Consider the following 27,090-nt stretch of genomic DNA (forward strand, 5'->3'; position numbering starts at 1 on the left):
ACGTAGCCGTCACTTCCGAGTCATGCTAGACTGCTGCCATTTGCGGGTTTGATGCATCTTGAAGAGAGGGGAAGACGCTCTATGTTCCTTCTCTATCATGCTGCGTCTCAGAGAGGGAGGGAATCGCAGGAGGCGAGATCTGTTGCAGAGCAAATACACCTTTTGATGCTGCCTGGTGCATTTCCTTGGGATGGAGCTAGTGGTCGAGAGTGAGGGGGCAAATCCTGCTCACCTTCCTGCTTCTACATGGAGCTCCAGGAAGCCTCTTTCACCCTGAAGGAGCTGAAGCTTCCACGCCTCTTCTGTGCGTGGAAAGTGACCACGCACAGTGACTTCTCACGCCTCGGGGGAATCTGGTGAGACACACGTGCGTTTAGGGAGGGGGTTCAAGGGGGGCCAGAGTGGGAAACGGAGGGAGGCGGGGTGCAAATGCCAGGTGTGCAAGGAAGGGGGTGGGTGGTCGAAGATCCGGACAGGGAGGGAAGCAGTTGCTCATGGGGGTGTGGGCTATGCTGAGAGGAGCACTAGGCTCCCCCCCCCCGCCCCTTTCACCCCATATGAAGATGCTCTGTGCTGTTCACCCTTTCCCAATTTCTCAGGTAAAGGAGTTTCCACCCTCTGATTGGCAAAGCCAAAAGCTCCCTTGAATCTTTTCAGTTCCATTTCAGTTCTGCTTCAGTTCTTCTGATTTGCTCTGAGAACAGGGCAGTGAAAGAGCATCTCTGAAGCTGCCTGCTGAGTCAGATCTTTGGTCCACCTTGCTCAGTATGGTCTGGACTGACTGGCAGCAGCTCTCTATGCTTGCAGGCAGGGATCTTTTTTTCTGGCTGAAGCCAGGGATTGAAGATGGGGCTTCCTGCATGCAGAAAACTCCTGAAAGGGAGGGATAAAGTACATGTAAGTGTTGCAGAAGAAAAAAGGTGAAGCAAATAGAGTGCTGGTAGGAGGGGGCACAAGGGAAAGCCAAAGGGAGAATTAAGGGGAAGGGGAGCTGTGTAGTGGCCCTCAAGGAAAGACACCTCCCCCCCCCACCTTTCCCACACTCTCTTTCTAGTTCCTCTTTGATTCCTAGCATTTGCCTCCTTTTCCTACAGGGAGAAGATCCACAGTGTGGATCTTGGAAGGGACTGTTTTGGAGGCTGCTTTGGAACAGATTAAAGATGGAAAAGGGAGACATGGCTGGCTATAAAGCAGGAAAAGGCCCTGAGGCCAACCAGGTTGAGAACACTGGGGAATTCTGGGAAAATACTGAGCAGCAGATCCAGGAAGAGGACACCAGCAGCTCAGATTCACAGTGCCAGCGTTTCAGGCAGTTCTGCTACCAGGAGACTGAGGGGCCCCGAGAGGTTTGCAGCCAACTCCACCACCTTTGCCGTCAGTGGCTGAAGCCAGAAAAGCACACAAAGATGCAGATCCTGGACCTGGTGATCCTGGAGCAGTTCCTGGCCATCCTGCCTCCGGAGATGGAGAGCTGGGTGAGAGAATGCGGAGCGGAGACCAGTTCGCAGGCGGTGGCCCTGGCAGAAGGTTTCCTCCTGAGCCAGGCAGAGGAGAAGAAGCAGGGAGAGCAGCAGGTGAGAGAGCGCTTCATCCTGGGAGTTGCCAAGAGCTAAGAATAAGAGGCAGGAGATCCTAGGATCAACCAGGAGTTACCCAAGAAAGCCTCTTGGAAATCACTCAAGGAGATGATCTGCCCATCCCACCTTGTTCCTTGGTTATGGGCCTTTTCTTGGGGATGGGGCCATAGCTCAATGGAAGAGCATCTGCCTACATGTAGAAAGTCCCAGGTTCATTCCCTGGTGTTTCCAAGCAGAGCTAGAATGGGCTACTGCCTGAAACCTTGGAGAGCCATTACCACATAGGCGGAGCTGGGGGGGCAGGCAGGGCACGTGCCCTAGGCGCCACTGAGGTGGGGGCACCACACCAGTTCCTGCCACCCCCCCACCCCATTGCCCACCTGCCCAGCCCCAGGGCCCCTCAGCCACTTGCCTCCAGCTCCGGCCTAGGATCGGCAATGAGGCCTAGGATCAGCAAGGCCTGCAAACTGCAGAGCTCTTCTCTCCCCGCCTCTCAGCTGATCGGCAGGTGGGCGGGGCTTCCAGAGAGGCCTCCGAGTAGGCCTCCCTGAAGCCTGAACTGGGCAGGCCCCAAGGGAGGCAGGAAGAAGAAGGCAGGCAGAGTTCTCTGCAGCAGCAGACTCTCTGCCCAGAACATCCAGGACAGCTTTTGCCAGGTACTGTGAATTCCTTTTTGTGGTTTACCCCCATATATAGGGATCTGCTTGCCATAGGGCTTTGATATGCGGGGTGGGGTGGGGAGACTGAGAAGACTTAGACTGAATATTTAATTTAAAACAGAGTGGAAACTTTGCTGGCTTTAAAAACAAAAACTATCTAAAAAGCCCTATAAGTGGTTTGTTTCATGGAAGAAAATTACAAAAACTTCTGGAACAATATTATATTTATTCATTCATTCATTCATTCATTCATTCATTCATTCACAATGCACTTTTGTTCAAGTTGTTTTGCAACCCAGAAGGTCTGAGTGAGAACTGTGAAGCATGTGTTATGCTTTTGTTTTATTTTTCTTATGTGTGAACTGCTCCCCAATAACTTGCAGGGACTTCAGGGTAAATCTGGCCAACATGTGAATGCAGCACCTCCATTCCAGAGGAGGAGAGGTGTGTTAAAGGGTGTCCTGGAATCAAACTTTACTGAATTTGTTCAGAATTCTGAGAAAACATACATAGGCTCACCCTGCATGGTTGAAAGTCTCCTTTGCTAATCTGCAGCGAGGGGCCCATTTTAATAATTAGTGTTGCTAGTGTGTTCTAGGCATTAAAAGTAGCACAAATATATAGTACTCTATGTATATCACTATATACTGTGAAGTGTGCATGTGTGTATTCAATGAAATGTATTTCCAGGCAGCATACTTATTTTGAAATATCAGACTTAAATCCTTGCGGGGGGCCTGGGGTGTGTGGAGGCCCTGGACTTTGAGGGGCTGGGGGCCCATTTTAAAATCTCATCTTGGCCCATTCCAACCTTGCTATGCCCCTGGCGGTCACTACACATGGGTTTCTGCACAACACCTGCACAGAAGAAACCTCCATGTAGAAAATGTGTCTCTTGTAAATTAACCCTGAATTTTCCATCGATGACTGGGATATTTGAGAGTTAGAGTCAATAATAAAAGAACAGCACGCTGCTTGTGACAGGAAGGGGCAAATTACAATGATTTCTTAGTCTGGCAGGGGCTGGTTTTGGCCCTGGCAGAACTTGGCTGTCTGCTCCTGTTGCAAATTCCTCTGTCTAGTGTGGCAAACTAATGTATCCTCCTCCCTCTTGGTGTCAAAGTAAGCACTAGTGTGGTGAATGCACATATACCCCATCATGAGCCAACAGTCATCATAAGACAAAGGCTGGCAGGAATCATTCACTGGTTTATAGACCACCACCCACCACCTTCTTCCCTTATTTTGCTAGTGGCTATTTGGGCAGATGATCCTCTAGGACAAAGTCATGTTTTTTAAAAAGAATGAGATGAGACAGAGAAAACGACACTTGGAATCCTCACATCACTCCTGACTGCTGTTCTAAGTCTTTTACAGAGATGGCTCATTTTTTCAGGTTTTGATCAACAACCATGTCTAGATGGTACAGTGTTCCTTTTAACAGGGATTTTCAGATATTGTTGACTACAAGTCCCATCATTCCTGTTTGGACAGGGGCGCAATTTCAGTGCTTGCCCTAGGCGCTATTTTCCCTAGTTACGCCTCTGCATTACCAGTTAGCATAGACAGTACTGAGCTAAATGGGCTAAGGGTCTGCCTCTTGGAAATCACTCAAGGAGATGCCCCACCCTACAATGTTCTTTGGTTAGGGGCTTTTTCTTGGGGATGGAGCCATAACTCAGCGGAAGAGCATCTGCTTGCACGTAGATGGTCTAAGGCTAAATAATAGGCTAAAGTCTGACTGTATATGGCAGCTTTTCTTGGTAATGAGGCCATAGCTCAGGGGAGGAGCATCTGACTGCGTGCAGAAGATACTTCTGGGAGAGACTCCTGCCTGGAACTTTGGAGAGACGCTGCCAGTTAGTGCACGGAGCTAGCTGGACTAAAGGTCTGACTCTGTAAAAGGCAGCTTCCTTTGTTCCTGTGGGTCTTTCCTGCATGGTTCTCTTTCTAATCCCTCCCTCCCTGTTCCCTGCCTGGTATCTTCTGACTTTTTCAGAGGCAAGGACTGTTGTCAGGAGCTGTTCCCAATTTCCGTGAGGGAGAGTGTTCCTCCTGTGTTCCTCCATCGGACACTGGGCAGAGGCCGTTATCCAGTGGGATCTCGCAGGAGGTTGGCAGAGATGCCACCGTGCTTGGTAAGGAGGGATGGGGCAGACTCCTTCCTGTTCTCTCTCAAATATCCCTGATGTCTGTGGTCTGCCCTTCTGATTTCCTTTGAGGAACATTTTCCTTTTTTGCCTCTCACGGGGTTTAAAGAATAGTCTGTTTCAGGCGTTACATATGGGTAAGATGGGGAAGGACTCCTGCCTGAAACCTTGGAAAGTCGCTCCCAATTAGTGTGGGCAATACGGAGCCAGATGGACCAATGGTCAGTAGAAGGCAACTTGTTCCTACAAGTGGCAAGGCTGCTCTATTCACTGTAGGACTGCCCACCCCCAGATTGAAGGATGGTCTGCAGCTTGCAGGGAAAGGAACCTGCCACCCGCCACAATATCCAGTTTATTTTGTCACTTTCAGTACTTGCCTGCCTTGTCTGCAGGGAGATGCTCTGGAAGTCAGCTGGAATCCTCCACGTTTACTTTGGAAAAATCATGTAGTGGGGGAATGTCCCCAGTGCCTCCTCTTCAGGTCTGACCCTGCCCCATTCCCCATTTAATCTCTTGTCCTTTTCCCTCTCTGATGGACCTGATGGAGGGAGAGCATCAGAAATCTTTTTCCTGCTTTTATGTTCCCTTGAGTCTTTTTGGCTGTAGAGCCTTTTCTCCAACCTCTCCCACATTTATTATTATTTATTTATTATTTATTTAATGGATTTTTATACCGCCCCAAACCAAAGTCTCGATTAAAGATTTAAATATCTATTGAGTTATGACAGTTGTCAACATTGTGTGTCCAAATTTGCATGTTAAATTCTGTACAAAGACAACATGCAGTGGTTTTAACAAAAGTTAAATCAATGTTAAGATTCTCTCATTTTAAAAATATATTTTTAGACTTTCTTTTAAATTCTCTCTTTTGTTCTCCCACAACTTACCAGGTGTTGGAATGACATTGCCGCTGCATTCTCAGCTATCTCTTCTTCCTGGTGGAGTGGAAGGCGCTTCAGGACGACAAGATCAGGTAGGGGAGGGGGATTGTTGGGGAAAGAAGATGGAGGATGGGCAGAGAACCTCTATTCATTGTGGAGCTAGGACCCTAGCAGCATCAGCTTTCAGCTTCAATGTCTCATAGTGACCACTGGGTTTTTTTAGGGGCATGGATAAAAGTGCTGGACTCCTCCCCTCTTTGTTCTTCCAGCGTTAGTCTCCATTTTGTCTCTCCAGGATCTGCACAGTTGCTCTGCAAACTGGAGAAAGGAGAAACCATTGGATTAACAATTGAAGAAGCTTTGTATGTGCCTACTCTAGAAACAAGTCTGATGTTTTTAAAATATGCTACAGAGAGGGGCTACAAAGTAAAATTTAAAGGAAGGCACACACACTTCAGTAAGGCCCTTAGACCGTCTAGCTCAGTGTACTAACTGGCAGTGTCTCTCTCCAGAGATGGCTGTTTGTTTTGGTCTCTCTTTCCAGCCCTGATCTACAGCTGAAATTAAGCTGCAGGTTTTTTCAGATTCATTTGTAACCTTTTATTTAAAGAAATCCTTGTAGTTCTTCAATACTAAAAAACTGTCTCAAGACGTTTTGCTTTGCTGCTTTCTCACTAAACTGGTTTTGCTTTGCTATTTGGGGACTGAATTGTCATTCTTCCCCTACAGGAAGACACTAACTCTCCTTTGGCTTCAGTCAAAGCTGCCAGCTAGGAAGGCTGTGAAGGACATTCAAGGTGTCGTGAATCTGGCTAACTAGATGAGGAGCTGCCTCTGGAAGGGCTGGCTCTGGATTATTTAGCAGGGGACAGCAAGTGTGCCTCTTCCTCTCAAGGTAGCATCTTTCCCAGTGGTGGCTGCTGGTTTCTCCACCAGTGTTTCCTGCAACAGAGGTTCCCAGATGTTTATGACTACAACTCCCATCATTCCCAGCTGCAATGGCCTTTCAACACCATTTGGGAATCCCTGATAAGAGGAACACTAGTCTCCATTGTACCTTTTGCAAGAATTGGAGCCAGTTTGAGAGAGGACACTGTTCCCATTACTTTTTTTTTTTTTTGCTATGTAAACCATTTTGAACATTTGTAGAAAAGTGGTATGTCATAATTAATGAACCTGCAGAGCAACATCCCCCGTCCTCCTTGCTCCACTTTACCATAGCGACTCTTTTGACTGGTCCTTAGAGCCATTTTGTGATGTGCAAGGGAGGAAATGTTTCTTTCTTCTCTTTCAGGGTCACGTGACCTTTGCAGACGTGGCTGTGCATTTCACAGAGGAGGAGTGGGCTCTTCTGGATGCTGACCAAAGGGCTCTGCACAGGGAAGTCATGGAGGAGAATGGCAGGCATGTGGCCTCCCTGGGTAAGACCCTCTTCTTCCCTTAGAAGAGAGAGGAGGGAACGGCATGGCCCTCCCTAGAGGGGTGCGGGGTTGGGAGCGAATCGGCATGTGTGGGGCCTCCTTAAGATTTCATATGATGACAGAATCCTATTGTGTAAATCATGTGTGAGAGTGAGTTTGGACATGTCCAACCAGCTTGGACATATAGTGCATTTGTAAGGAAAAAAGTTAAAAGCACAACACATGCCCCTTGTTTTACAGTTCTCACTCAGACTTTCTGCATTGCAAAGAAACTTGAGCATAGTTCATTTACCAAAAGAAACAAATGTTTGTTTTGGCTGTTTACAGTTAGCTCCGCTTTCACTAGGTATGAAGTACTTTACGGACAGAGAGAACTCTTTCTGGCATTTTATGGTAGTGGGGGGAAATGATTAAAAATGTATGGATTGGCCAATCCGCTTCATATTAAATACACAGAGCTCTCCCCTCCCTCCCTTCCTGCATCTATGCTCAATATCAAAGCCCTATTCCAAGCCATTCCAGGAGATCTAAAGGGTGGGGCAAAAAGTGGGTGTGTTACCCTTTTTTTTTAAATGACTGCAAAGGGCAGATTCCTTCAGATGGGGTTGGCATGATGGTCCAAGGGGAGGCTTCACTCCCAGAATGTAACGTTCTAGTATGAAACAAGCCAGTTATGGGTCTTCTTTTGATGTTTGTTTATTTAAAAAAATAAAAAAAAATTAAAAACCAACACATTGTCCAAGGTACTTCAAATTAAACATACAGAGCCCTCCCACCGTGCCCTACATCTGTGCATGATATGAAAGCCCTATAGCAAGCATTTCCACAAATATACAATTTGGGGGGGATCACCACCAAAGGGAAATCCTAGACCTTCCACTGCTGGCTTTGAGGAGGAGGAAGGCACAGGCTCAGTGCACGGGGCAGGGCAGGGCAGAGGGTGCGCCCAGCGCTCTGGTGGGCAGCCAGTGCTGGCCACTCTGCCTCCTTTCTTCTCTGCTGCCTGCAGGCAGCCTGCCAGCCCATGCTGGTGAGCTGCAGAGAGGCCTGCTGAAGCCCTACCCACCTGCCGAACAGCTGATGGTTGTGTGGGAGGACCTGTAGCTGGCAGGCTCTCCCAGTGTGAGGGGAGCCTTTCAATGGCAGGCAAGCCTCCCGATCCTGGCCAGCTCTGTGCTGCCGGTGTGTGGGGTGCAGAGGAGGTATCTTAGCACCCACGCTGGCTGCAGGTCAGGGAGGCAGCCTCAAGGCCTGCCAGAGTGCTGGGCTGGGGGCAATCGGCCTCCTCTAAGTACGGCCCTGGGAATCTGAGTGGCTTGCTCTGAGAGCGACAGCTTGGCATCGATATTGCTAAGGCATGGAGTTCGATCCACTGATGGGCCACAGAGCCAGTGTGGTCTACTTGTTAGTGTCCAACTAGAAGCTAGACGAACCGGGCCTGGATGCTCCTCAGAGATGATGCTCATTGGGTGGCTCTGAACCAAGAATCTCTTGGCCTAACATACCTTATGGGGTTGTTGTGAGGGTAGGAGGCCAGGAAGGGTGGAACAGAAATGCAGTTAATGAATGTAAAGAAATAAAGCCTCCCTGAGGTGCTTCTGTCTGACAGACCCTGAAGGAATATCACTTCCTTATATGGGCTCAGACCCTTGGTCCATCTGACTCACTATGACCCTGACTGGCACCAGCTCTCCTGGGTTTCAGATGAAGAATTTCCCAGTGCTACGTGGAGATGCTGCCAGAGATTGAAGCTGGGGCCGCCTGCATGCAGAGCAGACGCCCTGTTCCTGAGTTGTAGCCCCTCCCCTCAGGAGGCTGACAGTCTGCAGGGAGGGGGATTGTCCTGTATATGACACCTCTGAGGGGAGATGGGTGAGCCTGCTTAGAAACATATATTTTAGAAAGAAATATATTCTGGGAGTAAACTTCAGGAGCGGGGAAGAGATGTGATCAAGAAAAGTGTCCACAGTTTGATTCATATCCTCTCCAACAAATACTCCGTTAAAGCATACAAATCTTTGAAACAGCTATGTATTTGTACAGGGGAATCTACATTTGGGCCATATAAATCTATTAGAGCAAATTGTGGTATTCCTAATCTTACTATGTATCCAAAAAAGCCAGCATCCTGCCTGAAACGTTGGAGAGCTGCTGCCAGTAATGTACAATTAAAACCCAAAATGCATAGAAAAAAGGTGTGAATCCATACCGTAGAGCTACAGTTCATAATTGAAATATATGATTAAGATCACTAGAAAAATATGCCTTGTTCTGCCATAGGCAATAAAACACCTCAGTTTCACCATTACTGCAAAGTGATATAATTTCTTTTTCTATCCATTAAGAACAGCTCTTAACTTCCTTCCAGCACGTTGCACAGCACATGCTGGCAACAGCAAGCATACAGCCAACTAATACAATACTCTCCTTGAGTAGATTTTTCATGTAGGCTCTCTCTCTCTCTCTCTCTCTTTTTTAAGGGAGTCTAAGGCCAGTTCTGTTTGCAGTATGTTCTTCATTCTTCTCTGCATCTGAACCCAATAGCTTTTAGTGTAATTGCAGAGCCATCAAATATGTAAAAAGCTGGAAAATTGTTTAGATTTCCAACATTTCTTAACATAAGCTCTCCTAAAGGCTGCTTTTCTATCCCAGGTTCTAACCAATTTTCTTGTTTCATCCCAGCAGGTGACAGTTGGGGGAGGAAGAATAGGGAAAAACCCAGCAGAGGATTCTTGGATGGTGCCAGATGGAAAAAGAGGGAACAGGGAAGTGAAATGGAAGCAAAATGGAAGAACAGGACTGGATTATCTGAGTCTCACCATGTTGATGTCCATAAAAAAGAAGTGCAGAAAGCAATGCAGAAAGAAATACAAGCAAACCTGTGTCCTCTGAGTAAGGAATGCCTCAGTTCTAAAGCAAGCTTTAATCTTCCGTGGAAAATGCACATAGGGAAGAAACAATGTAAATGCTTGGAGTGTGGAAAGAGCTTCAACAAGAAGCGAAATCTTACTTTGCATCATAGGACCCACTCAGGAGAGAAACCATATTCCTGCTTGGAGTGTGGAAAGAGCTTCCAGTGGAAGGGAAATCTTACTTTACATCACAGAACCCACACAGGAGAGAAACCATATAGCTGCTTGGAGTGTGGAAAGAGCTTCAGTGAGAATGGAAAACTTACAGTGCATCAAAGAACCCACACAGGTGAGAAACCATATTCCTGCTTGGAGTGTGGAAAGAGCTTCCAGTGGAAGGGAAATCTTACTTTACATCACAGAACCCACACAGGAGAGAAACCATATAGCTGCTTGGAGTGTGGAAAGAGCTTCAGTGAGAATGGAAAACTTACAGTGCATCAAAGAACCCACACAGGTGAGAAACCATATAAATGCTTGGAGTGTGGAAAGAGCTTCAGCCAGAAGGGAAATCTTACTTTACATCATAGAACCCACACAGGAGAGAAACCATATACATGTTTGGAGTGTGGAAAGAGCTTCAGAGAGAGTGGAATGCTTACTAGGCATCAAAGGATCCACACAGGAGAGAAACCATATAAATGTTTGGAGTGTGGAAAGAGCTTCCGGCAGAAGGGAAATCTTACTTTACATCATAGAACCCACACAGGAGAGAAACCACATAAATGCTTGGAATTGGAATTTGGAAAGAGCTTCAGCCAGAAGGGAGCTCTTTCTTTACATCGTATAATACATTCTAGGGAGAAACCATATAAATGCTTGGAGTGTGGAAAGAGCTTCAGCCAGAAGGGAAATCTTACTTTACATCATAGAACCCACACAGGAGAGAAACCATATACATGCCTGGAGTGTGGAAAGAGCTTCAGCGACAATGGAAATCTTACTGTGCATCAAAGAACTCACACAGGAGAGAAACCATATAAATGCTTGGAGTGTGGAAAGAGTTTCAGTCAGAATGGAATACTTTCTAGGCATCAAAGGACCCACACAGGAGAGAAACCATATAAATGCTTGGAGTGTGGAAAGAGCTTCAGGCAGAAGGGAAATCTTACTGTGCACCAAAGAAACCACACAGGAGGGGAACCATATAAATGCTTGGAGTGTGGAAAGAGCTTCCGGTGGAAGGGAAATCTTACTTTACATCACAGAACCCACACAGGAGAGAAACCATATAGCTGCTTGGAGTGTGGAAAGAGCTTCAGTCAGAAGAAAAATCTTACATTACATCATAGAATTCATACTGTCCAGAAATGATATTCCTGCTTGAGTGTGGAAAGGGCTTTGGTGTGAGTTCACGTGTCACTTTGCATCAAAGGAGTCATACAAGGGAGAAACCATATGAATGCTTGGATTGTAGAAAGAGCTTCCGTCAGAAGAGAAGTCTCACTGCAGTGCACATCTAAAAAGCCACACTGAGGTGAAACCATATATATTTTTGGAGTTGGAAAGATCTTCCATCAACGCACAGATCTCACTTAATATCAAAGGATTCTGAATGAAAAAATGGACAATAATATATGTGTGTGAGAGAGAAAGCAAGAGCGAGTTCATTTCTGTTAAAATGAAACAAGTCGAACATAAAGAAGGGTCCCTACACATAAGAAGGGAGGACCCAATTAGACCTCTGAGAGAGGAGAAGGAGTTGAGATCAGGAACTTGGAGGCTGTGGAGAAAGGAGCAGTTTTAGGGCTGGAAGGGAAGGAGCCAGGGAAGGCATTTTGAGGAGACGTTGGAAGAGAGATGAATAAATTGTTGTGCGAAGAACTAATCTGCCTACTTTCCATCGGTATAATCTTCACAAATTAGCCCACTTCAGCCTTAAACGTTAACACATCTGCCATCTTGAATTGGGGCGGATGACATCCTTACAAACTACAACCATGAGCTGTCGCTATATGTCCCTAAAGCTGTAGCAGAGTTGGTTCAAATCAGTTAGGTCAGTGGTTCCCAAACTGGGAGCCTCCAGATGTGGCTGGGGATGATGGGAGCTGTAGTTCCGCAGCACCTGGAGGCTCCCGGTTTGGGAACCACTGGGTTAGGCCATTCATAAGTTAGCCCACTTGCACCTCATACGTTTATGCGTCCGCCATCTTGAATCAGGGTGGATTACATCATCACAAACTACGCCATCGAGGTGTCCCTACAACATTATCTAATTGGGTTTATATTGGTCCAGACATTGCAAAGATGATAGGGAGGCACACACACTCAAACAGAGCGGCTGAAAAAAATAGAATGCCGACCGATCACATAAGCTTACTTGCCTTAAGGAACATATGTTTAAAAAGGCAGGATAGGAATGGGTCCGTTAGGATTATGAAGACTAGGGTGATGTAGATGAGGGGCACAACATGAAGCCCAGGGCCAGATCAAGCCTGCAGAGACTTCTTTGCTGGCTCTCAGGTTGGAATATCCAGCAGCAGGAGCCGTGAAGATCTCTTGGCTCGTCCCCCTGGTGGGCAGCAGCAGCTCAATGCAGTTTGGCACTTGAGTCCGGATGAGATGCATCGGACTGATGAGCGAGTGAGCCAGTTGCTGCAACAGCGATTGATGAAGTGGGTTGGAACCGCATCAGCATCAGGGTTGTGCAGCCCCAAAGGGCAGAGGGTCACTTGGCCAATCCCCTCTTCTCCAAGGGGGGGGCATGTTGACTTCAGAATATGTCACACCACCCAGTGAGGCTGACTCCCAAGCAAACCTGCCTAGGATTGCAACCTGAGAGCAAGAGCCATTGAGGGAGAGGAGAGGCCTTGGCATTTGTTTGGGGCTGTCATAGGTGCCCCACTGACTGAGCAGGGTCGTGGCCCATTTTCAGGCCCTGCTTTAAAATCGTGGGTCCCATGACGGCGGGGAGGGGTCCACAGGTAGCTAACATGGTTAATGAATTTTCATATAAGCGTGTTCTGAAAACTGACCTCACCCTCCGAATACCAGGTCTTGGTTGGTTCTGGCCTGCTGGGGCATTTGCGTGGTGCAGCCCTGGTCTAGACAAGACCCAGCTAGAGGCACAAATCCTGTGACTTGGCATAAGGCGGCTTCCTCTGTCATAGGAACATAGGAAAATGCCATATACTGAGTCAGACCATTGGTCTATCTAGCTCACTATTGTCTTCACAGACTGGCAGCGGCTTCTCCAAGGTTGCAGGCAGGAATCTCTCTCAGCCCTATCTTGGAGAAGCCAGGGAGGGAACTTGAAACCTTCTGCTTTTCCCAGAGCGGCTTCATCCCCTGAGGGGAATATCTTGCAGTGCTCACACATCAAGTCTCCCATTCAGATGCAACCAGGGCAGACCCTGCTTAGCTATGGGGAGAAGTCATGCTTGCTACCACAAGACCAGCTCTCCTCTCCTTGTCCCTAAGACTGTATCCCTGCTGTGACGTTGCCAGTTGCTGAGAGGAACACATTTAGGAATTTATGCTTATCTCTAAGTAACCTTTCTGTCTAAAATAAGCAAATGTTTGTTCTTTTACTGTTGTCCCTTGTTCACGGCACATGCCTAAGAAACCAAGGACTGGGTTCAGACTGCAGACTGACAGTGGAAAGGGAAGAGGAAGGTTGGAGTTGCATCTCAGCCGGGCCAGTGTTGAATGTTTGCCTTGTTCCCTCCCTCTTTCAGGGATATAAGCCTCGTGTCTTGCCAGGGGCTGGGGCCAAAGGGGAAGAGCTAAAGGGCTCTCACTCTGGGGCCCTAAGAAGAGTAGACGCCTGTGCTGAGCTCTGAGTTGGCAGCTGCTGAACTGGCGCACAGGGGCAAGCACTGAAGAAGAGTAACTACTGGCTCTGCATGACAGTTTGCAGCCAAGCGAGGCTACATTTAGTGTCTGCTAAGGCCTCCAAGAAGCTCTGCCACCCCCCTTGCAAGTGAGAGGGAGAGAAGAAGGGCAGCAGTTGTAGACTTGTCCAATCCATGGGAGAGACAGCCCTCCCCTGGGGAGCAGCCCTGGTGTAGACAAATACATGCAATATCTGAGGGAATCATAAGCATTAAGATACTGTTCTAAAATGGAACTCTGTTCTAGGCAATTAAAAACTGAACACACTTATAGCTGCCTGTCAAAGGATGGGAGAGAAATATCAAGATAGAGAGTTGAAATCTATTTTAAATCATTGCGATCTGGCCAAGATTCTCGGATATGAAATCAGCTCATACATTTTTCTGCAGCTGAGAAACAGCCATATGTCCCATTGAATAAGAGGCATTCTGTTTGAGGGTGGTTGTGGTGTTGGTTTTTTTTTGCTAGTATTCCCCTTATCCTAATTAATCAGTTCTCCATTTTAACTCTTTTCCCCTGATATTCTTGAAGCATTGCTCAGGAAGGATTCCCCTGACTCAAGGCTGATATCCGATAAGATAATTGATTGGCTGAAGAAACCTGCCTGTCTATACACCCTCCTCACTCCTACAAATCAGAAAGTAAAGGTGAATCCAACTACCTGTTCAGCCAGTGCAGTGTAGTGGTTAGACAGCTGGGAGAACCAGGTTCAAATCCTCACTAGCCGTGAAGCTCACTGCATGATCCTGGGTCACTTACTATTTCTCAATCTAGCCTCTCTCACAGGATTGACAGGATAAAATGGAGGGTGGAAACCTTCTGCTCTGACAAAAAATGCAAGTGACCTATGGAGATTTCCTCTGTGCTAGGTTGCAGCAAAGCTGCATGCAGGGAGCAGGACCATATTCACACCTTATGTTCAATTTGTGTACAGTGTACACTTATGGAGACCTGTACATGCATACGGTTATTCCCACATTATCCTCAACGACGTATCTACGACTGATGTTGCTATCCCTTGTTATAAATCCTCTGGAGTAATCAGTGCCTCTGAAACTTGGATTCATGGTGGTGACTGGTGTGATTATTGCTGTCATTCTGTTTGTTGCAAACATGTCAAATTGGAAGTAAAAATAGAAGTGTATTTCTTTTAGGTCTACTGTTAGTATTGCAGGGGAAATGATGCAAAACCACATAATTAATACTATATGCTTGTCCTGCAGTTAAAAATAACTAAATCAACATATTTGGCTTTCAAAGCAGCCTCAGGTGCCTCAGTCAGTTCTTTCACGCTCAATGTCTTAAGGCAGGACACTGAGCTTTTCTTATATGTATTTATTATTGCCCAATCCATAGACTCAGGGAGTGGTGTACATGGCAACATGAGGGAGAGGAGAGCAAGTCTGGTAGCAGGGAGCATGAATTATCCCCTTTGCTAAGCAAAGTCCATCCTGGTTTACATTTGAATGGGAGACTACATATGTGGGTACTGTAAGATATTCCCCATATGGGATGGGGCTGCTCTTGGAAGAAGGTCCCAGGTCCCCCTCCCTGGCACCTCCAGATAAGGCTGAGAGAGACTCCTGCCTGCAGTAACTCTGGACAAGCCCAAGCCAGACTATGTAGACCAGGGATTCTCAACGTTGGGTCCCCAGATGTTATTGGACTTCAACTCTCATAATCCCCAACCAAAGGCCACTGGGGCTGGGGATTATGGGAGTTGAAGTCCAATAACATCTGGGGACCCAACATTGAGAATCCCTGGTGTAGACAATACCGAGCTAGATGGACCAATGCTCTGATGTGGTATATGGCAGCTTCCTGTGTTCCTATGAGAGGAGATGTCTCTAGCTTTAAGTAGCAATCTCAGGTGATTCCATCAGCCCTCCCTTGTTCTGTGCTACCTGCAATAGAATGTACATAAGGATTACCTTCCATTCTACATGTTCCACTGGACAAAGTGTCTGAAGTGACTCTGTGCTTGTTGAGTTCACTCCTGAGTCAGTCTGCCCAGGATGGCTGTATCCATTCCTCCCTGCCCCTCCACCCATCCTCTGTGATCTGTCAGGCAGAGAGTGACACCCTCGGAATTACCTCAGTTGACACTGTCCTTGCTGTCAAGATGCCGACAGGAAACCTGCACTTGACTCCTGCAGTAAGAAGGTCCCACTGACATCCACAGAGTAGGCCACTTTCATTACAGTCTGGGGGTTACAGGCCACCTCTAGCCTCAGAGGCGGGATGCCTCTACAAACCAGTTGCAGGGGAGCAACAGCCAGAGAAAAGGTGTGCCCTCACCACTTGCCTGTGGGCTTCCTAGAGGCATCTGGTGGGCCACTGTCTGAAACAGGATGCTGGACTAGATAGGCCTTGGGCCTGATCCAGCGGGGCTGTTCTTATGTACACCTATTTCATAAAAACACACAGGGGTAATCAACTCATCCCACCCAGAGGCCTTGCACAGAACTAGGCCTGTCAAGAAAGTGCTGAGGCTTGACAGGGCTCGGTTATTCATCTTGCCCTCCCTGCTGCCCTCCAGCACTCGAAATAGCACAGCACTGCCACACAGCAGAAGTGAGACCCATGTAGGAGGGAGGGACAAAGGAGCCCTGCTGGGGATGCAAGAGAGAAGACAGTTGGAGGACAGTTGGGATGGTGAAGAGGGGAAAAGATGAGTCAGAGGCTTGGAGAGAGAGGAGGGTTCTGAAGAGCAGAGATGTATCTGGTGAGGCTTCCGAAGTGGGCCTTCGGTGGAGGCAGGGCAGGGTTGAATCTGTTCTCCAATAATTTTTTATTTGGTTTTTCCACAACATAAGACATACACACACACACAAAGAAGAAGAAGAAAAAGAGGACTTCCATCTCATCATTAGAGCAAGTATCAATTACAATACCAAGAACTTGCCTGTAGCTTAAGTCGTTCTCCCCCAGTTAAATCACAAAAGTCAGCTCTAAGGCTTTTTGGGGGGGAAACATTTTTGTTACCACTCTAAAACTCAAAAGGGGTGAGTCTGTTCTCCAGTGGAAAGCCAGGGCCTATCCAGGGGAAGACCTAGCGGTCCTCAAGACAGAGACTGAGCAGAAACTCTAGAACCAAACAAGACCCCTGAACCTCAGAGTGGAGAAAGACTTAACATCTCTGCAAGCAAGCTGTGACAACACTTTGAAACGACTATGCTCAAACAAACTCTAGAACTTGTAACTATCATGCTTAATAAAATGTGTTAAGAAATAAATTCTGTTGTTCAGTTTTATCAAGTGTGTTTTGTTTCCTCTCCCACCTCACCTGAAGAGGCACCCCACCACGGGTGTGCAGAACTGGTGTGTGATTGAATTGGTCCACAGCGAACCAGACTGGTACACAGCAAACTGTGTGGATTGGACCAGCCCGGGCAAAAGGGGTCTGCTCTGCGATCAAACAGGACCAAACCAAGTTCGTCTGTGGACTGGTTGGCTAGTTCGACTCTTAAAGGGGAACCTGGTGAGGATTACCCTTTGCTTCCAAAGTTAATGAAATGCACTGGGGAGAGGGGCCTTTAAACCTGAAAGAGAAGGTACTTACTGACTTCGGTTGCCAGATAATGTTGTTGTTGAACAACTCCCACCATCCCCAAAGAGAACCTGTGCAGTTGAGCGCCTCCTGTCCGGCAGGCATGAGCAGGTGGGCAAGGCTCTTCCCCCATCCCTGTCGCTTTCCCATTTGCTCTTTGTCCTCGCTACCATGGCAGAAAGAAGGAGCGGCATCCTCTCACCTGCCACCGTGAGAAAAGGAAGGGGAGAGCAACACAGATGGGGAGCACCATTTGCTCTCCTCACCGCGGTGGGCAGGCCAATTGTAAAAGAAAAGATTCTTCAAGTGCAGTTGTTTACCCAAGCTTATAACTAGATTAGCAAAGCTGTGGATTTGTTTTAAACTGTTTTAAAGTGTTAATTGCTTTAATTTGTTGTATTTGTTATAAACTGCCCAGCGGCATGAATTTGGAACAGAGGATACCAATACAAAGGTGAATAAAAATACTAGCCTTGCAATTGGGGTTGATTGTGAAATATAAAGATTTAGCCTTTTTAAAAGTAGGAAGTCCGAACTGGGCATGATTGGTGTAAAGCCTGGTAGAAAACTCGGAATAAATATGAAGGGACACATGAAAGAGTCCATATTAGGGCCTAATCTGTTAAAAATTAAGTAGTTGGAGGGAAAAGTGATTGTGTGAGATGCCGACTCCAACAGCATTTCCTTGGTAATTTGTCAGGTTAATGTGTTGGGTACTACAGTGCCAATAAGAGGAGGGGCTTGCAAGAGGATAATGTAAGGGCGACATAAAAACAACAACTGCTGTATTTATATACCACTTTTCAATAAAAGTTTCCAAAGCGGTTTACATAGAAAATAAATAAATAGATAAATAAATAAATAAGATGGCTCCCTGTCCCCAAAGGGCTCACAATCTAAAAAGAAACAGACCCGAGCAACAGTCACTGGAAGTACCGTGCTGTGGGTGGATAGGGCCAATTACTCTCCCCCTGCTAAATAAAGAGAATCACCACATTTAAAAAGTGCCTCTTTGTCCAGTTAGTAGGGGTATGACAGTGCCAATTAAAAAACCCAGCTGGACTGGACTGGAGCCAGGAGCCTGTTCCCTGCAGTGGTCAACCCGATGTCCTGGGAAGCCCACAGGTAGGAAGTGAAGGCAAAGCTCTTTTCCACCTTTGCTTCCTGCAATTGGTGTTCAGTCAGAGGAAGTGGCGCACTTACCTCTGGACTTCAGGGCCGAATTCCAGGGCCACCACACACCCAGGGAGCCCCCCAATCCTCTTTAGACTGTCCCAGAAGGTGTGGTCACTGATGGCCTGCACTGGGCCGGGCTCTGAGTGTGACTATGGCCTCTGCCATTTGCTCTGGAGACAGAGGGAGGAGAAGGGAAATAAAAATGTGGGATGGGAATATGTTAAGTCGCGTGTTGAAATATTTCTGCTACGGCATATTTGCATAAATATACCCCATGTGTCAGGGGTGTAGCTAGGGGAGAAGGGGTCCATGTTCACCCCTCTCTCTGACGGCCCCTTGGAATGAAAGATATATTGAAGAAAATAGGGAGGGGTGGAGTTAGGGGGCCCTTGGGGGCCCTGGTTCTTTGAATCCATCCACTCTATTATAGTTACACCCCTGCCATGTGTTAGGAACATAGGAACATAGGAAGCTGCCATATACTGAGTCAGACCATTGGTCTATCTAGCTCATTATTGTCTTCACAGACTAGCAATGGCTTCTCCAAGGTTGCAGGCAGGAATCTCTCTCAGCCCTATCTTGGCGACCCGATCACTTTGCATTCGGGTGTCCGCCAAGGATGCCCACTGAGCCCATTACTTTATGTTTTGGCCTTGGATCCGATCCTGATCAGGATTCAGAGAGAACCCCATCTGCAAGGACTCTCGGTCTCTATCCCCCCGCCCTGCAAGACCTTCCCGGGAGGGAGGAGTAGGGAGAGTGATAGGATAGCCGAACCACCTGTCCACTCAGAACCGCATTCTGAGTTTAAGGTAAAATTTGTAGCTCATGCTGATGATGTTACATTACTGTTATTGAATGGAAATGAAATCCCTGTAATACTAAACCTCTTCTGGGAATATGGCAAGATCTCGGGCTCAGAATTAAATGCTGACAAAAGCGTATTTGTTAAAATGGACCCCAGACGCCAGCAACTCTCGTGCCTACCCATCTCTGAATGTAAAAGCGAAAGGGCCCCAGAGTCCAAACTGAAGTGGGTAGATACAGTAAACATTTTGGGGACTGAATATGGGATTAAGGAAAAAGCCTGGGGGGGGGAATTGGACAGATTGGGAAGAAAAAGTAATGCTTAAAATCACCATGTGGAAAAAATGGAGCCTTGCCATGTACCAGAAAGCGGTTTACATCCGGACTTACCTGATACCCCCGGTGCATAACCTGGCGGTAGTCTATCCTCCCCCGCTCGATCTCCTTCGGAGAGTTGAAAGCCAGATCTTCCGTCTAGTATGTCACACAGCGTCCTTCCCTTTGGCCCGTGCGGTAGCATTTAAGGAGGTTGAGCGGGGAGGCCTAGCCCTACCTGCCCTGCAACCCTATTTTGTAACTGAATTCATGTCCTACAATTTTGGAAACTGGATTTTCGTGAATGTCCATGATATGTCCAACCTCCTGCAAAAAAACTGGGTCTCGCTTTTCGCTCTGTGTTGGCACAAGTCAGCATGGAGCATAGCATGGTGGGGGAAAGGATCTTTCAATGGCAATATCACACAAGTATTAAAAAGAGAACACCCAGACTACTTGAGAGATTTGTTATTCACACTTAAAAAATGGAAGGTTGAACCGGATCTATTTAAAGGATCCTCCTCAATTAAGCAGCTAAGGAAAACAATTTATGGAGAGATTCTAGAAGTGGGTTTCTTAAAACCTGATTTAGAATGTAAATGCTACAAACACCGCACTTCACAGTACTTGTTGCAACCCGATCACCCTATCGCTCTCTTTAAAGAGAAAAAAGTCCCTTTCCATTTATGGGAAACAAGGTGGCGCTTATACCATCAAATACTACCACTTAATGCGGCTAAGCCATGGCTCCCAGAGGACCAGCAAGAGTGCCCTAAAATCACCTGCAAACAGAAAGCTAGTGAGCTAGGCAAAACATTCAGGGAGACCCACTCACATTTCTTAAAAGAGTGTGTGGTAGCCAAAAGAGTGTGGCAGGGAGTAAGCAAGCTGTTAGAGTGGCCTGGTTTGGAAAAACAGACTTGGGAAGAACTAACCTCGTGTTTGAGCGATAGAACCTCCTTTCGAGGTCCCGGAAAGAAACCTTCAAGGAAACGGGACGGAACGGGTGCCCCCGTTCTAGGGAATTGGAACGTTCCCCTTCTCGTAATCAGGTTAGTAAACTTGTATGTCATTTATGCAATGCTCGTGCATAGGAATAGGGAGGGAAGCCGCGACCAAGAGGTTCACGCAGATGAGACAGTAAATCTCTTCTGGAAAAGTTTGTATGGTTATGTGCAAAAAGACAAGAGCATCTCTTCTAAACAGCAATGGGACAAATTGTGGAAATGGACATCGGACGCAAACCCCCCCCCCATTACCTGATGTGCCTTGTAATCCCCCACCCCCGAGTTACAGTACTACCTGCATATACTTCATAACTTGTGTGTTTCCAAATTCTTGTGTGTAAATCTTTGTAGATATATCATGTACAAACAACCACTTTGTATATAATTGTGCTTTGGCAACGTACTGTATGCTTTGGTAGTTTGTTGGTTCAATAAAAATATAATAATAAAAATCTTGTCCTATCTTGGAGAAGCCAGGGAGGCAACTTGAAACCCTCTGCTCTTCCCAGAGCGGCTTCATCCCATAAGGATGACATAAGGTAGGAAGCACAAGCCACCACCATTGGAGGGATGCTTTCTTGGTGTTGGCTGGGGGACATATGCATACCCTTGACGGCACTATCTGGTGGTAGCAATGAATTCCTTCAGTTACATAGATTCTTTCTGAGAAGTTATTTGTTTTAGCTGTCCTGTATCACCAATAAACGTAACTGATCCCCTTTTCCACTCATCCCGCAGCTTTTGACACCCTTAACTCTTTGCTCCCTGAAATCAGCTAACTAGTTTCTCCCTTTTCCTGGTGGGAGGAGGACTAAGAAAGGCCAGAGAGAGAGAGGTAGAAAAAGACAAAAGCCACACAGGGGTTACTTCCGGTTCATGTTAGACTTCTGCCCTTTGCGGGTTAGCCGCGTCATGGCGAGAAGGGCAGACGCTCTACCTGCCGACTCTCTCATGCTTTGTCTCCGACAGGAAGGGAATCGCGGGAGGAGGCGGGATCGCCCCCTTTGATGCTTCTTCCTGGTGCATTTCCTCTGTGGCGCTCCGGGAAAGCCCCTTCTCCTCCCTGAACTTGAAGAAGGAAGGAGCTGAAGTTCCCGCGCGGGACCCTGCTCTTCTCAGGCCTCGGAGGAATCTGGTGAGGCGCTCGTGCATTGAAGGAGAGGGGTCTATGGGGGATAGAGGGGGAAATGGCAGGTGGGCAAGGAAGGGGGTCGCGGGTGGGAGATCCAGACAGGGAGGGAGGCAGGCAGGCAACTGCTCGTGGGGGTACAGGCTAAGCTTAGACGAGCACCTGGCTCTCCCCCTGCCCCTTTCACCCCATAGACCGATGCTCTGTGCTGTTCTCCCATTCCGGATTTCTAAGATAAAGTTGTTTACTCCTTCTGGGCTAAGTCTTCCCTTGGAGCTCTTCAATTCCATTTCAGTTCTGGTTCAATTCTTTTGATTTGCCCTCAGAAGAACTGCAGGTAAGGAGCATCTCTGAAGCTGCCTACTGAGTCAGACCTTTGGTCCACCTTGCTCAGTACTGACTGGCAGCAGCTCTCGAGGTTTGCAGGCAGGGATCTTTTTTTCTGGCCAATGCCAGGGACTTAAGATCGGGCTTCCAGCATGCAGAAAACTCCTGAAGGGGAGGGATAAAGTAGATATAAGTGTTGTAGAAGAAAAATGTTGAAGCAAATGCAGTGGTGGTAGGAGGGGGCTCAAGGGAAAGCCAAAGGGAGAATTAAGGGGAAGGTGACTTGTGTGGGCCTCAAGGAAAGACCACACACATACCTTTGACACACTGTATTTCTAGTTTCTCTTTGATTCCTAGCATTTGTCTCCTTTTCCTCCAGGGAGAAGATCTACAAGGTGGAATTTCCAAGGAGGTCACAGACCTCCATCTCTTGGAAGGGACTCTGTCGGAGGCTGCTTTGGAGCAGATTAAAGATGGAAAAGGGAGACATGGCTGTCTATAAAGCGGGAAACGGCTGTGAGGCCAACCAGGCCGGGATGACTGGGGAATTCTGGGAAAGGACGGGGCAGCAGATCCAGGAAGAGGACACCAGCAGCTCAGATGCACAGTGCCAGTGTTTCAGGCAGTTCTGCTACCAGGAGACTGAGGGGCCCCGAGAGGTTTGCAGCCAACTCCACCACCTTTGCTGTCAGTGGCTGAAGCCAGAGAGGCACACGAAAGCTCAGATGCTGGACCTGGTGATCCTGGAGCAGTTCCTGACTGTCCTGCCCCCAGAGATGGAGAGCTGGGTGAGAGAATGCAGAGCGGAGACCAGTTCCCAGGCAGTGGCCCTGGCAGAAGGTTTCCTCCTGAGCCAGGCAGAGGAGAAGCAGCAGGAAGAGCAGCAGGTGAGAGAGCATTTCAGCCTGGGAGTTGCAAATGTCTGAGAATAGGAGGCAGGAGATCCTAGGATCAACTAACATAGGAGCATAGGAAGCTGCCTTATGGTGAGCGAGACCATTGGTCCTTCTAGCTCAGTATTGTCTGCACAGTCTGGCAGCAACTTCTCCTAGGTGCAGGCAGGAGGCTCTTTCAGTGTTATTTTGAAAATGCCAGGGAGGAAACTGGGAACCTTCTGCCTGCAAGCATGCAGATGTTCTTCCCAGAGCAGCCCCATCCTCTAAGGCAGGGATTCGCAACGTTGGGTCCTCAGATGTTGTAGTAGTAGTAGTTACATTTATATCCTGCTCTTCCTCCAAGGAGCCCAGAGCAGTGTACTACATACTTGAGTTTCTCTTTCACAACAACCCTGTGAAGTAGGTTAGGCTGAGAGAGAAGTGACTGGCCCAGAGTCACCCAGCTAGTTTCATGGCTGAATGGGGATTTGAACTCGGGTCTCCCCAGTCCTAGTCCAGCACTCTAACCACTGCACCACACTGGCTCTTGGACTTCAACTCCCATAATCCCCTACCAAAGTCCACTGGGGCTGGTGATTATGGGATTTGAAGTCCAATAACATCTGGGGACCCAACATTGAGAATCCCTGCTCTAAGGGGAATATCTTATAGTGCTCACACATGTCACCCATGCAAATGTTAACCGGGGTGACCAGCTTAGCGAAGGGGTCATTTCATGCTTTCTACCACAAGACCAGCTCTCCTAGGAAAGCCACTAGGAAATGACTCAAGGAGATGACCCTCCCACCCCATGCCATTCTTTGGTTAGGGGCTTTTTTACAGGGGTGGGGTGATAGCTCAGTGGAGGAGCATCTGATTGTGTGCGGAAGATAGTTCTGGGAAAGACTCCTGCCTGAAACTTGGGAGAGGCACTGCTAGTTAGTACACGGAGCTAGATGGACTAAGAGTTCAACTTTGTATAAGGCAGCTTCCTTTGTTCCTGTTGGTCTTTCCTGCCCGCTCCCATTTCTAATCCTCCTCTCCCTGTTCCCTGCCTGGGATCTCCTCTTCTGTCTGTTTCAGATGCAAGGACTGTTGTCAGAAGCTCTCCCCGGTTTCCACGAGACAGAGAAGATTCCACCGGATGCTGGGCAGAGGCTGTTGTCCAAGGGGATCTCACAGGAGGGGGGCTTACTGGGTAAGATGGGGAGGGGTGGATGACTCCCTCGAGTCATTTGGGGGTTGAACCATTTCTCCAGCCTCTCCCACAGTTGAAGGATAATTTGTGTTGTGACAGTTGTCCAACATTATGCATCCAAATCTGCATGTTGTATTCTGCACAAAGTCAACATGGAGCGGTTTTTTAATTCTCTCTCTCTTTAAAATGTTTTTGTGAGCTTTTATATCGTCTCTCTCTCTCTCATTCTCCAACTTTTCCTATCATTTTTCTCTCCTTTGCAGGTGCTGGCATGACTCTGCCTCTGCATTCTCAGCCATCTCTTCCTTCAGGTGGAGTGGAAGGCGCTTCAGGACGCCCAGACCAGGTAGGGGAGGGATGGTTGGGGAAAGAGGATGGGCAGAGACCCTCTCGTCCTTGGGCAGCCCTCTGGGCTTGGAAGAAGCTTGCTCTCCTTTGGCTTCTGACAAAGCTGCCAGCGAGGGAGGCTGTGAAGGGCACTCAAGGTGGCTTGAATCTGGCTAACTAGACGAGGAGGTGCCTCTGGAAGGGTTGGCTCTGGATTAATTAAGAGGGGACAGCAAGTGTGCCTCTTCCTCTCAACAGAGCGTCTTTCCCAGTTGCTGTTGCTTGTGTCTCCTCCAGTGTTTCCAGTAATAGGGATTCCCAGACATTGACTACAACCCCCATCATTCTGTGTTGCAGTTTCTGCTGTTGTTTTAATTCTATTAAAAAGGGAGCCACTTTGAGACAAGACAACGCTTTCCTCCCTATTTCTTTCTCTGCTGCTCTGGGCCCAAGGGCGTCTCACAGGTGGGTTATCTTCACTCACATGACTCCACGGCAGGACTATGCAAATTAGTTTAAGTTCGGGAGGAGGAAGCCCCTCCCCAGTTCTTTTGGCCTGCAAGGCTCCTGGCAGCTACTCAGAGCTACAGCTCTGCTGCTTTTACTTTCGTTTTCCATTCAGCTCCTCTTTGTTGTTTTCCTGCCTTTTCCCCTCCACCTAGCTGGGCTGCAGCATTGGATGGCAAGACCCTCCAGAGTCAGAGGCGTATCTAGGGAAAATAGCACCTAGGGCAAGCACTGAAATTGCGCCCCTGTCCAAACATCTGACACCCATCTTTCAGATAACTTTACCATAATATCAGCTCAAAAATACAAGTCAAGCTCCTTAATCTTTTAATATTTCAAAAACTATTAAGCAGTGGACATAGCCAGACCAAAAAAGTGCTGGGAAACTACAAATTTCAGTATGCTGGGGCTCATGAAATACCCAAATACTATGTGGAGGTGTACTTGGAAAACTAAACAGAAATGCCTGTCTAATTCTCTACTATGCATGTACTAGCATCACTATTACATAAGTTTTAAAAATAAATGGAGATTTTGACTTTTCCCAGATACTCTGAAAATAATTAAAGGATATGCAGAGTAAACTGTGTCACTGCTTTGAATATATTCTAGTATTTCAGAAAAACAGTTAAAATGAGAGAAAGAGAGAAAGAAACTCCCAGTGGGCCTTAATACTAAGGATTTCACACTGATTCAAAGACAAACTCATCATTAATAGCCATATTATTAAGACATCACATTTAACTCACTTATCACAAGAAGCAAAGTAAGAGGAAATGAATACAATCCTAGCTCATAAGCTTCAGCTCAGTATTCACAAGCCCTGATTCTCTGTACATAGTGCCAATCTGAATATGTGTACAGTGACTTATATTAAATTATTATTTTTAACCTTGAAGCTCAGGCGCTTTCAGTTTTGTTTTCTCTGTTGCTGTGTCTGTTTGCCTTCTCTTACTTATCTGTCCATGCTAATCCTAATTATTTTATGCAAGGACTCCCCATAGTACTACAAGTGCCAATGGAGTCTAAAACCGGATGGCCTGCCTGCTCCTCCTCTGCCGCCAGCAACACTGTCCTGAGCTGTGTGGGCCGGCGAGCTTTTACTCCAGCCAGCAGTCTTTGGGGCACATGGACGCTGCTGTTCAGCTGTGTGGCGGCGTCCCGCAGCAGCAGGGAGCACAGGAAGCGGTCCGAGCAGCGCCTCCAATACCGCTCTCCCCTGACTCCCCTTGCTGGCCAGATTTTGATTTTGAGTACCCGCAACCCCCACTCGCCCGGGCGGGCATGCGGGGTGCGCAGAAGGCCAGGCAGACTCCTCCCCTGCCGGCAATGGTGGCCTCAGGCTCTATGGCCCTTAAGAAGGCACCAACAAATGAATCTGGGGCGACAGCTGAGAACGTGCAGTACCCGCAACCCCCGCTCGCCTGGGCAGCCAAACCGGGGTGCGCAGAAGGCCGGGCAGTCTCCTCTCCTGCCGGCAATGGCGGCCTCGGGTTCTAAGGCCCAAAGAAGGTGCCAGCAGCCAGATCACGGGCAGCTATGGAGGGCGTGTGACCAGGAGTCCAGCCTCAACGGCACCGGAGGAACTGGTGAGCTCGGCCCATGCTGGGTCTTTTTTCAATAGTCTGACTCCCAACTGTGGGTTCCACAGGGTCAGCTAGTCTGACCCAAAATACCCCTGCAGCCCAGGCCTTATTTGATCTTCCTGGGGATATGCCACCTACCTAGGGTGTGTGAATTGAGGATTATTGGCAAAATCTTGAGAGATATGATGCCTTAACACTATAATATATATACACACACACACATATATAAATCTGGAATATATCCTATACCATAAAAAGCTAATGTGTGTGGCTGTGCTGCCCGTGTCTTTTTGGGCCGTTCTGGGCATGCGCGGAGTGCATGCCCAGATCGGCCCAAAAAGATACGGCCGCCCAGACACGGGCGGCCATGTTGGAACAGGGGAAGCGGCGGCCTAGGAGAAGCGGCCGCTGCCAACGGGAGAAGAGTGGTGGCGAGGCGGTGGCGGAGCCGTGGCCTCGGCCAGAGGTGGCGGTGGCCGCGGCGACTGGCCCCAATGGCGGTGGCCGCCGCCACGGCAAGAATGCGGGTGAGGCGGCGGTGGCCGCAGCGGGCTGACTGCCCCCGATGGTGGCGGCCACCGCCAAGGGAGTACGGGCACGGCGGCAGTGGGGCTATAGGTACGGGCGAGGCAGCGGGGGCAGCCAGAAAGGGGGGGCCGAAGGTGGCGGGGCGGACTGGGAAGGACTGGGCCCGCTGATGGCCGCACTCGGGGGGGCGGGGGTGGTCTACTAGCGCCCGTTATTCTAACGGGCTGAAAATTGCTAGTGTGTGTGTGTGTGTGTGTGTGTGTGTATACACACACACACACACACACACACACACAATATATACTAAATCTGGAAGCCACACTG

General features: G+C 48.0%; 2 protein-coding genes and 1 long non-coding RNA gene across 4 annotated transcripts in view; 2 read left to right on the forward strand and 1 right to left on the reverse strand.

Moving 5' to 3' along the window:
- The window catches only part of LOC128348191 (zinc finger protein 420-like), a 64,453-nt gene that overhangs the window by 22,839 nt on the left and 14,524 nt on the right, over nt 1-27,090 (forward strand). The window contains exons 2-6 of the mRNA XM_053303903.1: nt 1,095-1,574; nt 4,236-4,374; nt 5,277-5,359; nt 6,562-6,688; nt 9,371-10,888. Of these exons, the coding sequence (XP_053159878.1) occupies nt 1,095-1,574; nt 4,236-4,374; nt 5,277-5,359; nt 6,562-6,688; nt 9,371-10,888 (2,347 nt within the window). The remainder of the gene's footprint in view (nt 1-1,094; nt 1,575-4,235; nt 4,375-5,276; nt 5,360-6,561; nt 6,689-9,370; nt 10,889-27,090) is intronic.
- On the reverse strand, nt 5,136-19,995 carry LOC128348192 (uncharacterized). Its single transcript, XR_008317988.1, has 3 exons — nt 19,358-19,995; nt 18,188-18,330; nt 5,136-5,585 (listed from the first exon to the last, which is right to left on the reverse strand). It is a non-coding gene; the product is annotated as an uncharacterized LOC128348192 (long non-coding RNA).
- LOC128348188 (zinc finger protein 213-like) lies at nt 21,196-26,515 on the forward strand. 2 transcript variants are annotated; one of them, XM_053303900.1, is made up of 5 exons: nt 21,196-21,424; nt 22,125-22,632; nt 23,704-23,818; nt 24,082-24,164; nt 24,404-26,515. In XM_053303900.1, the coding sequence occupies exons 2-5, from the start codon at nt 22,219-22,221 to the stop codon at nt 24,452-24,454; spliced, it is 663 nt and encodes a 220-aa protein (XP_053159875.1). In that variant the 5' UTR covers nt 21,196-21,424; nt 22,125-22,218; the 3' UTR covers nt 24,455-26,515. The 2 variants fall into 2 exon arrangements, with proteins under 2 accessions (XP_053159875.1, XP_053159876.1); XM_053303901.1 differs by having other exon boundaries at nt 24,443-26,515.

Source organism: Hemicordylus capensis, chromosome 2 (assembly GCF_027244095.1).
Source record: "Hemicordylus capensis ecotype Gifberg chromosome 2, rHemCap1.1.pri, whole genome shotgun sequence".
In the NCBI taxonomy this organism is placed as follows: Eukaryota; Metazoa; Chordata; class Lepidosauria; order Squamata; family Cordylidae; genus Hemicordylus; species Hemicordylus capensis.

Coding starts and splice junctions, on each gene's coding strand:
- LOC128348188 (XM_053303900.1), top strand. CDS start 22,219: ATGGAAAAGGGAGACATGGCTGTCTATAAAGCGGGAAACGGCTGTGAG. Junction 23,819..24,081: donor ACAGGAGGGGGGCTTACTGG/GTAAGATGGGGA, acceptor TCTCCTTTGCAG/GTGCTGGCATGACTCTGCCT. Junction 24,165..24,403: donor CTTCAGGACGCCCAGACCAG/GTAGGGGAGGGA, acceptor TCCTCTCAACAG/AGCGTCTTTCCCAGTTGCTG.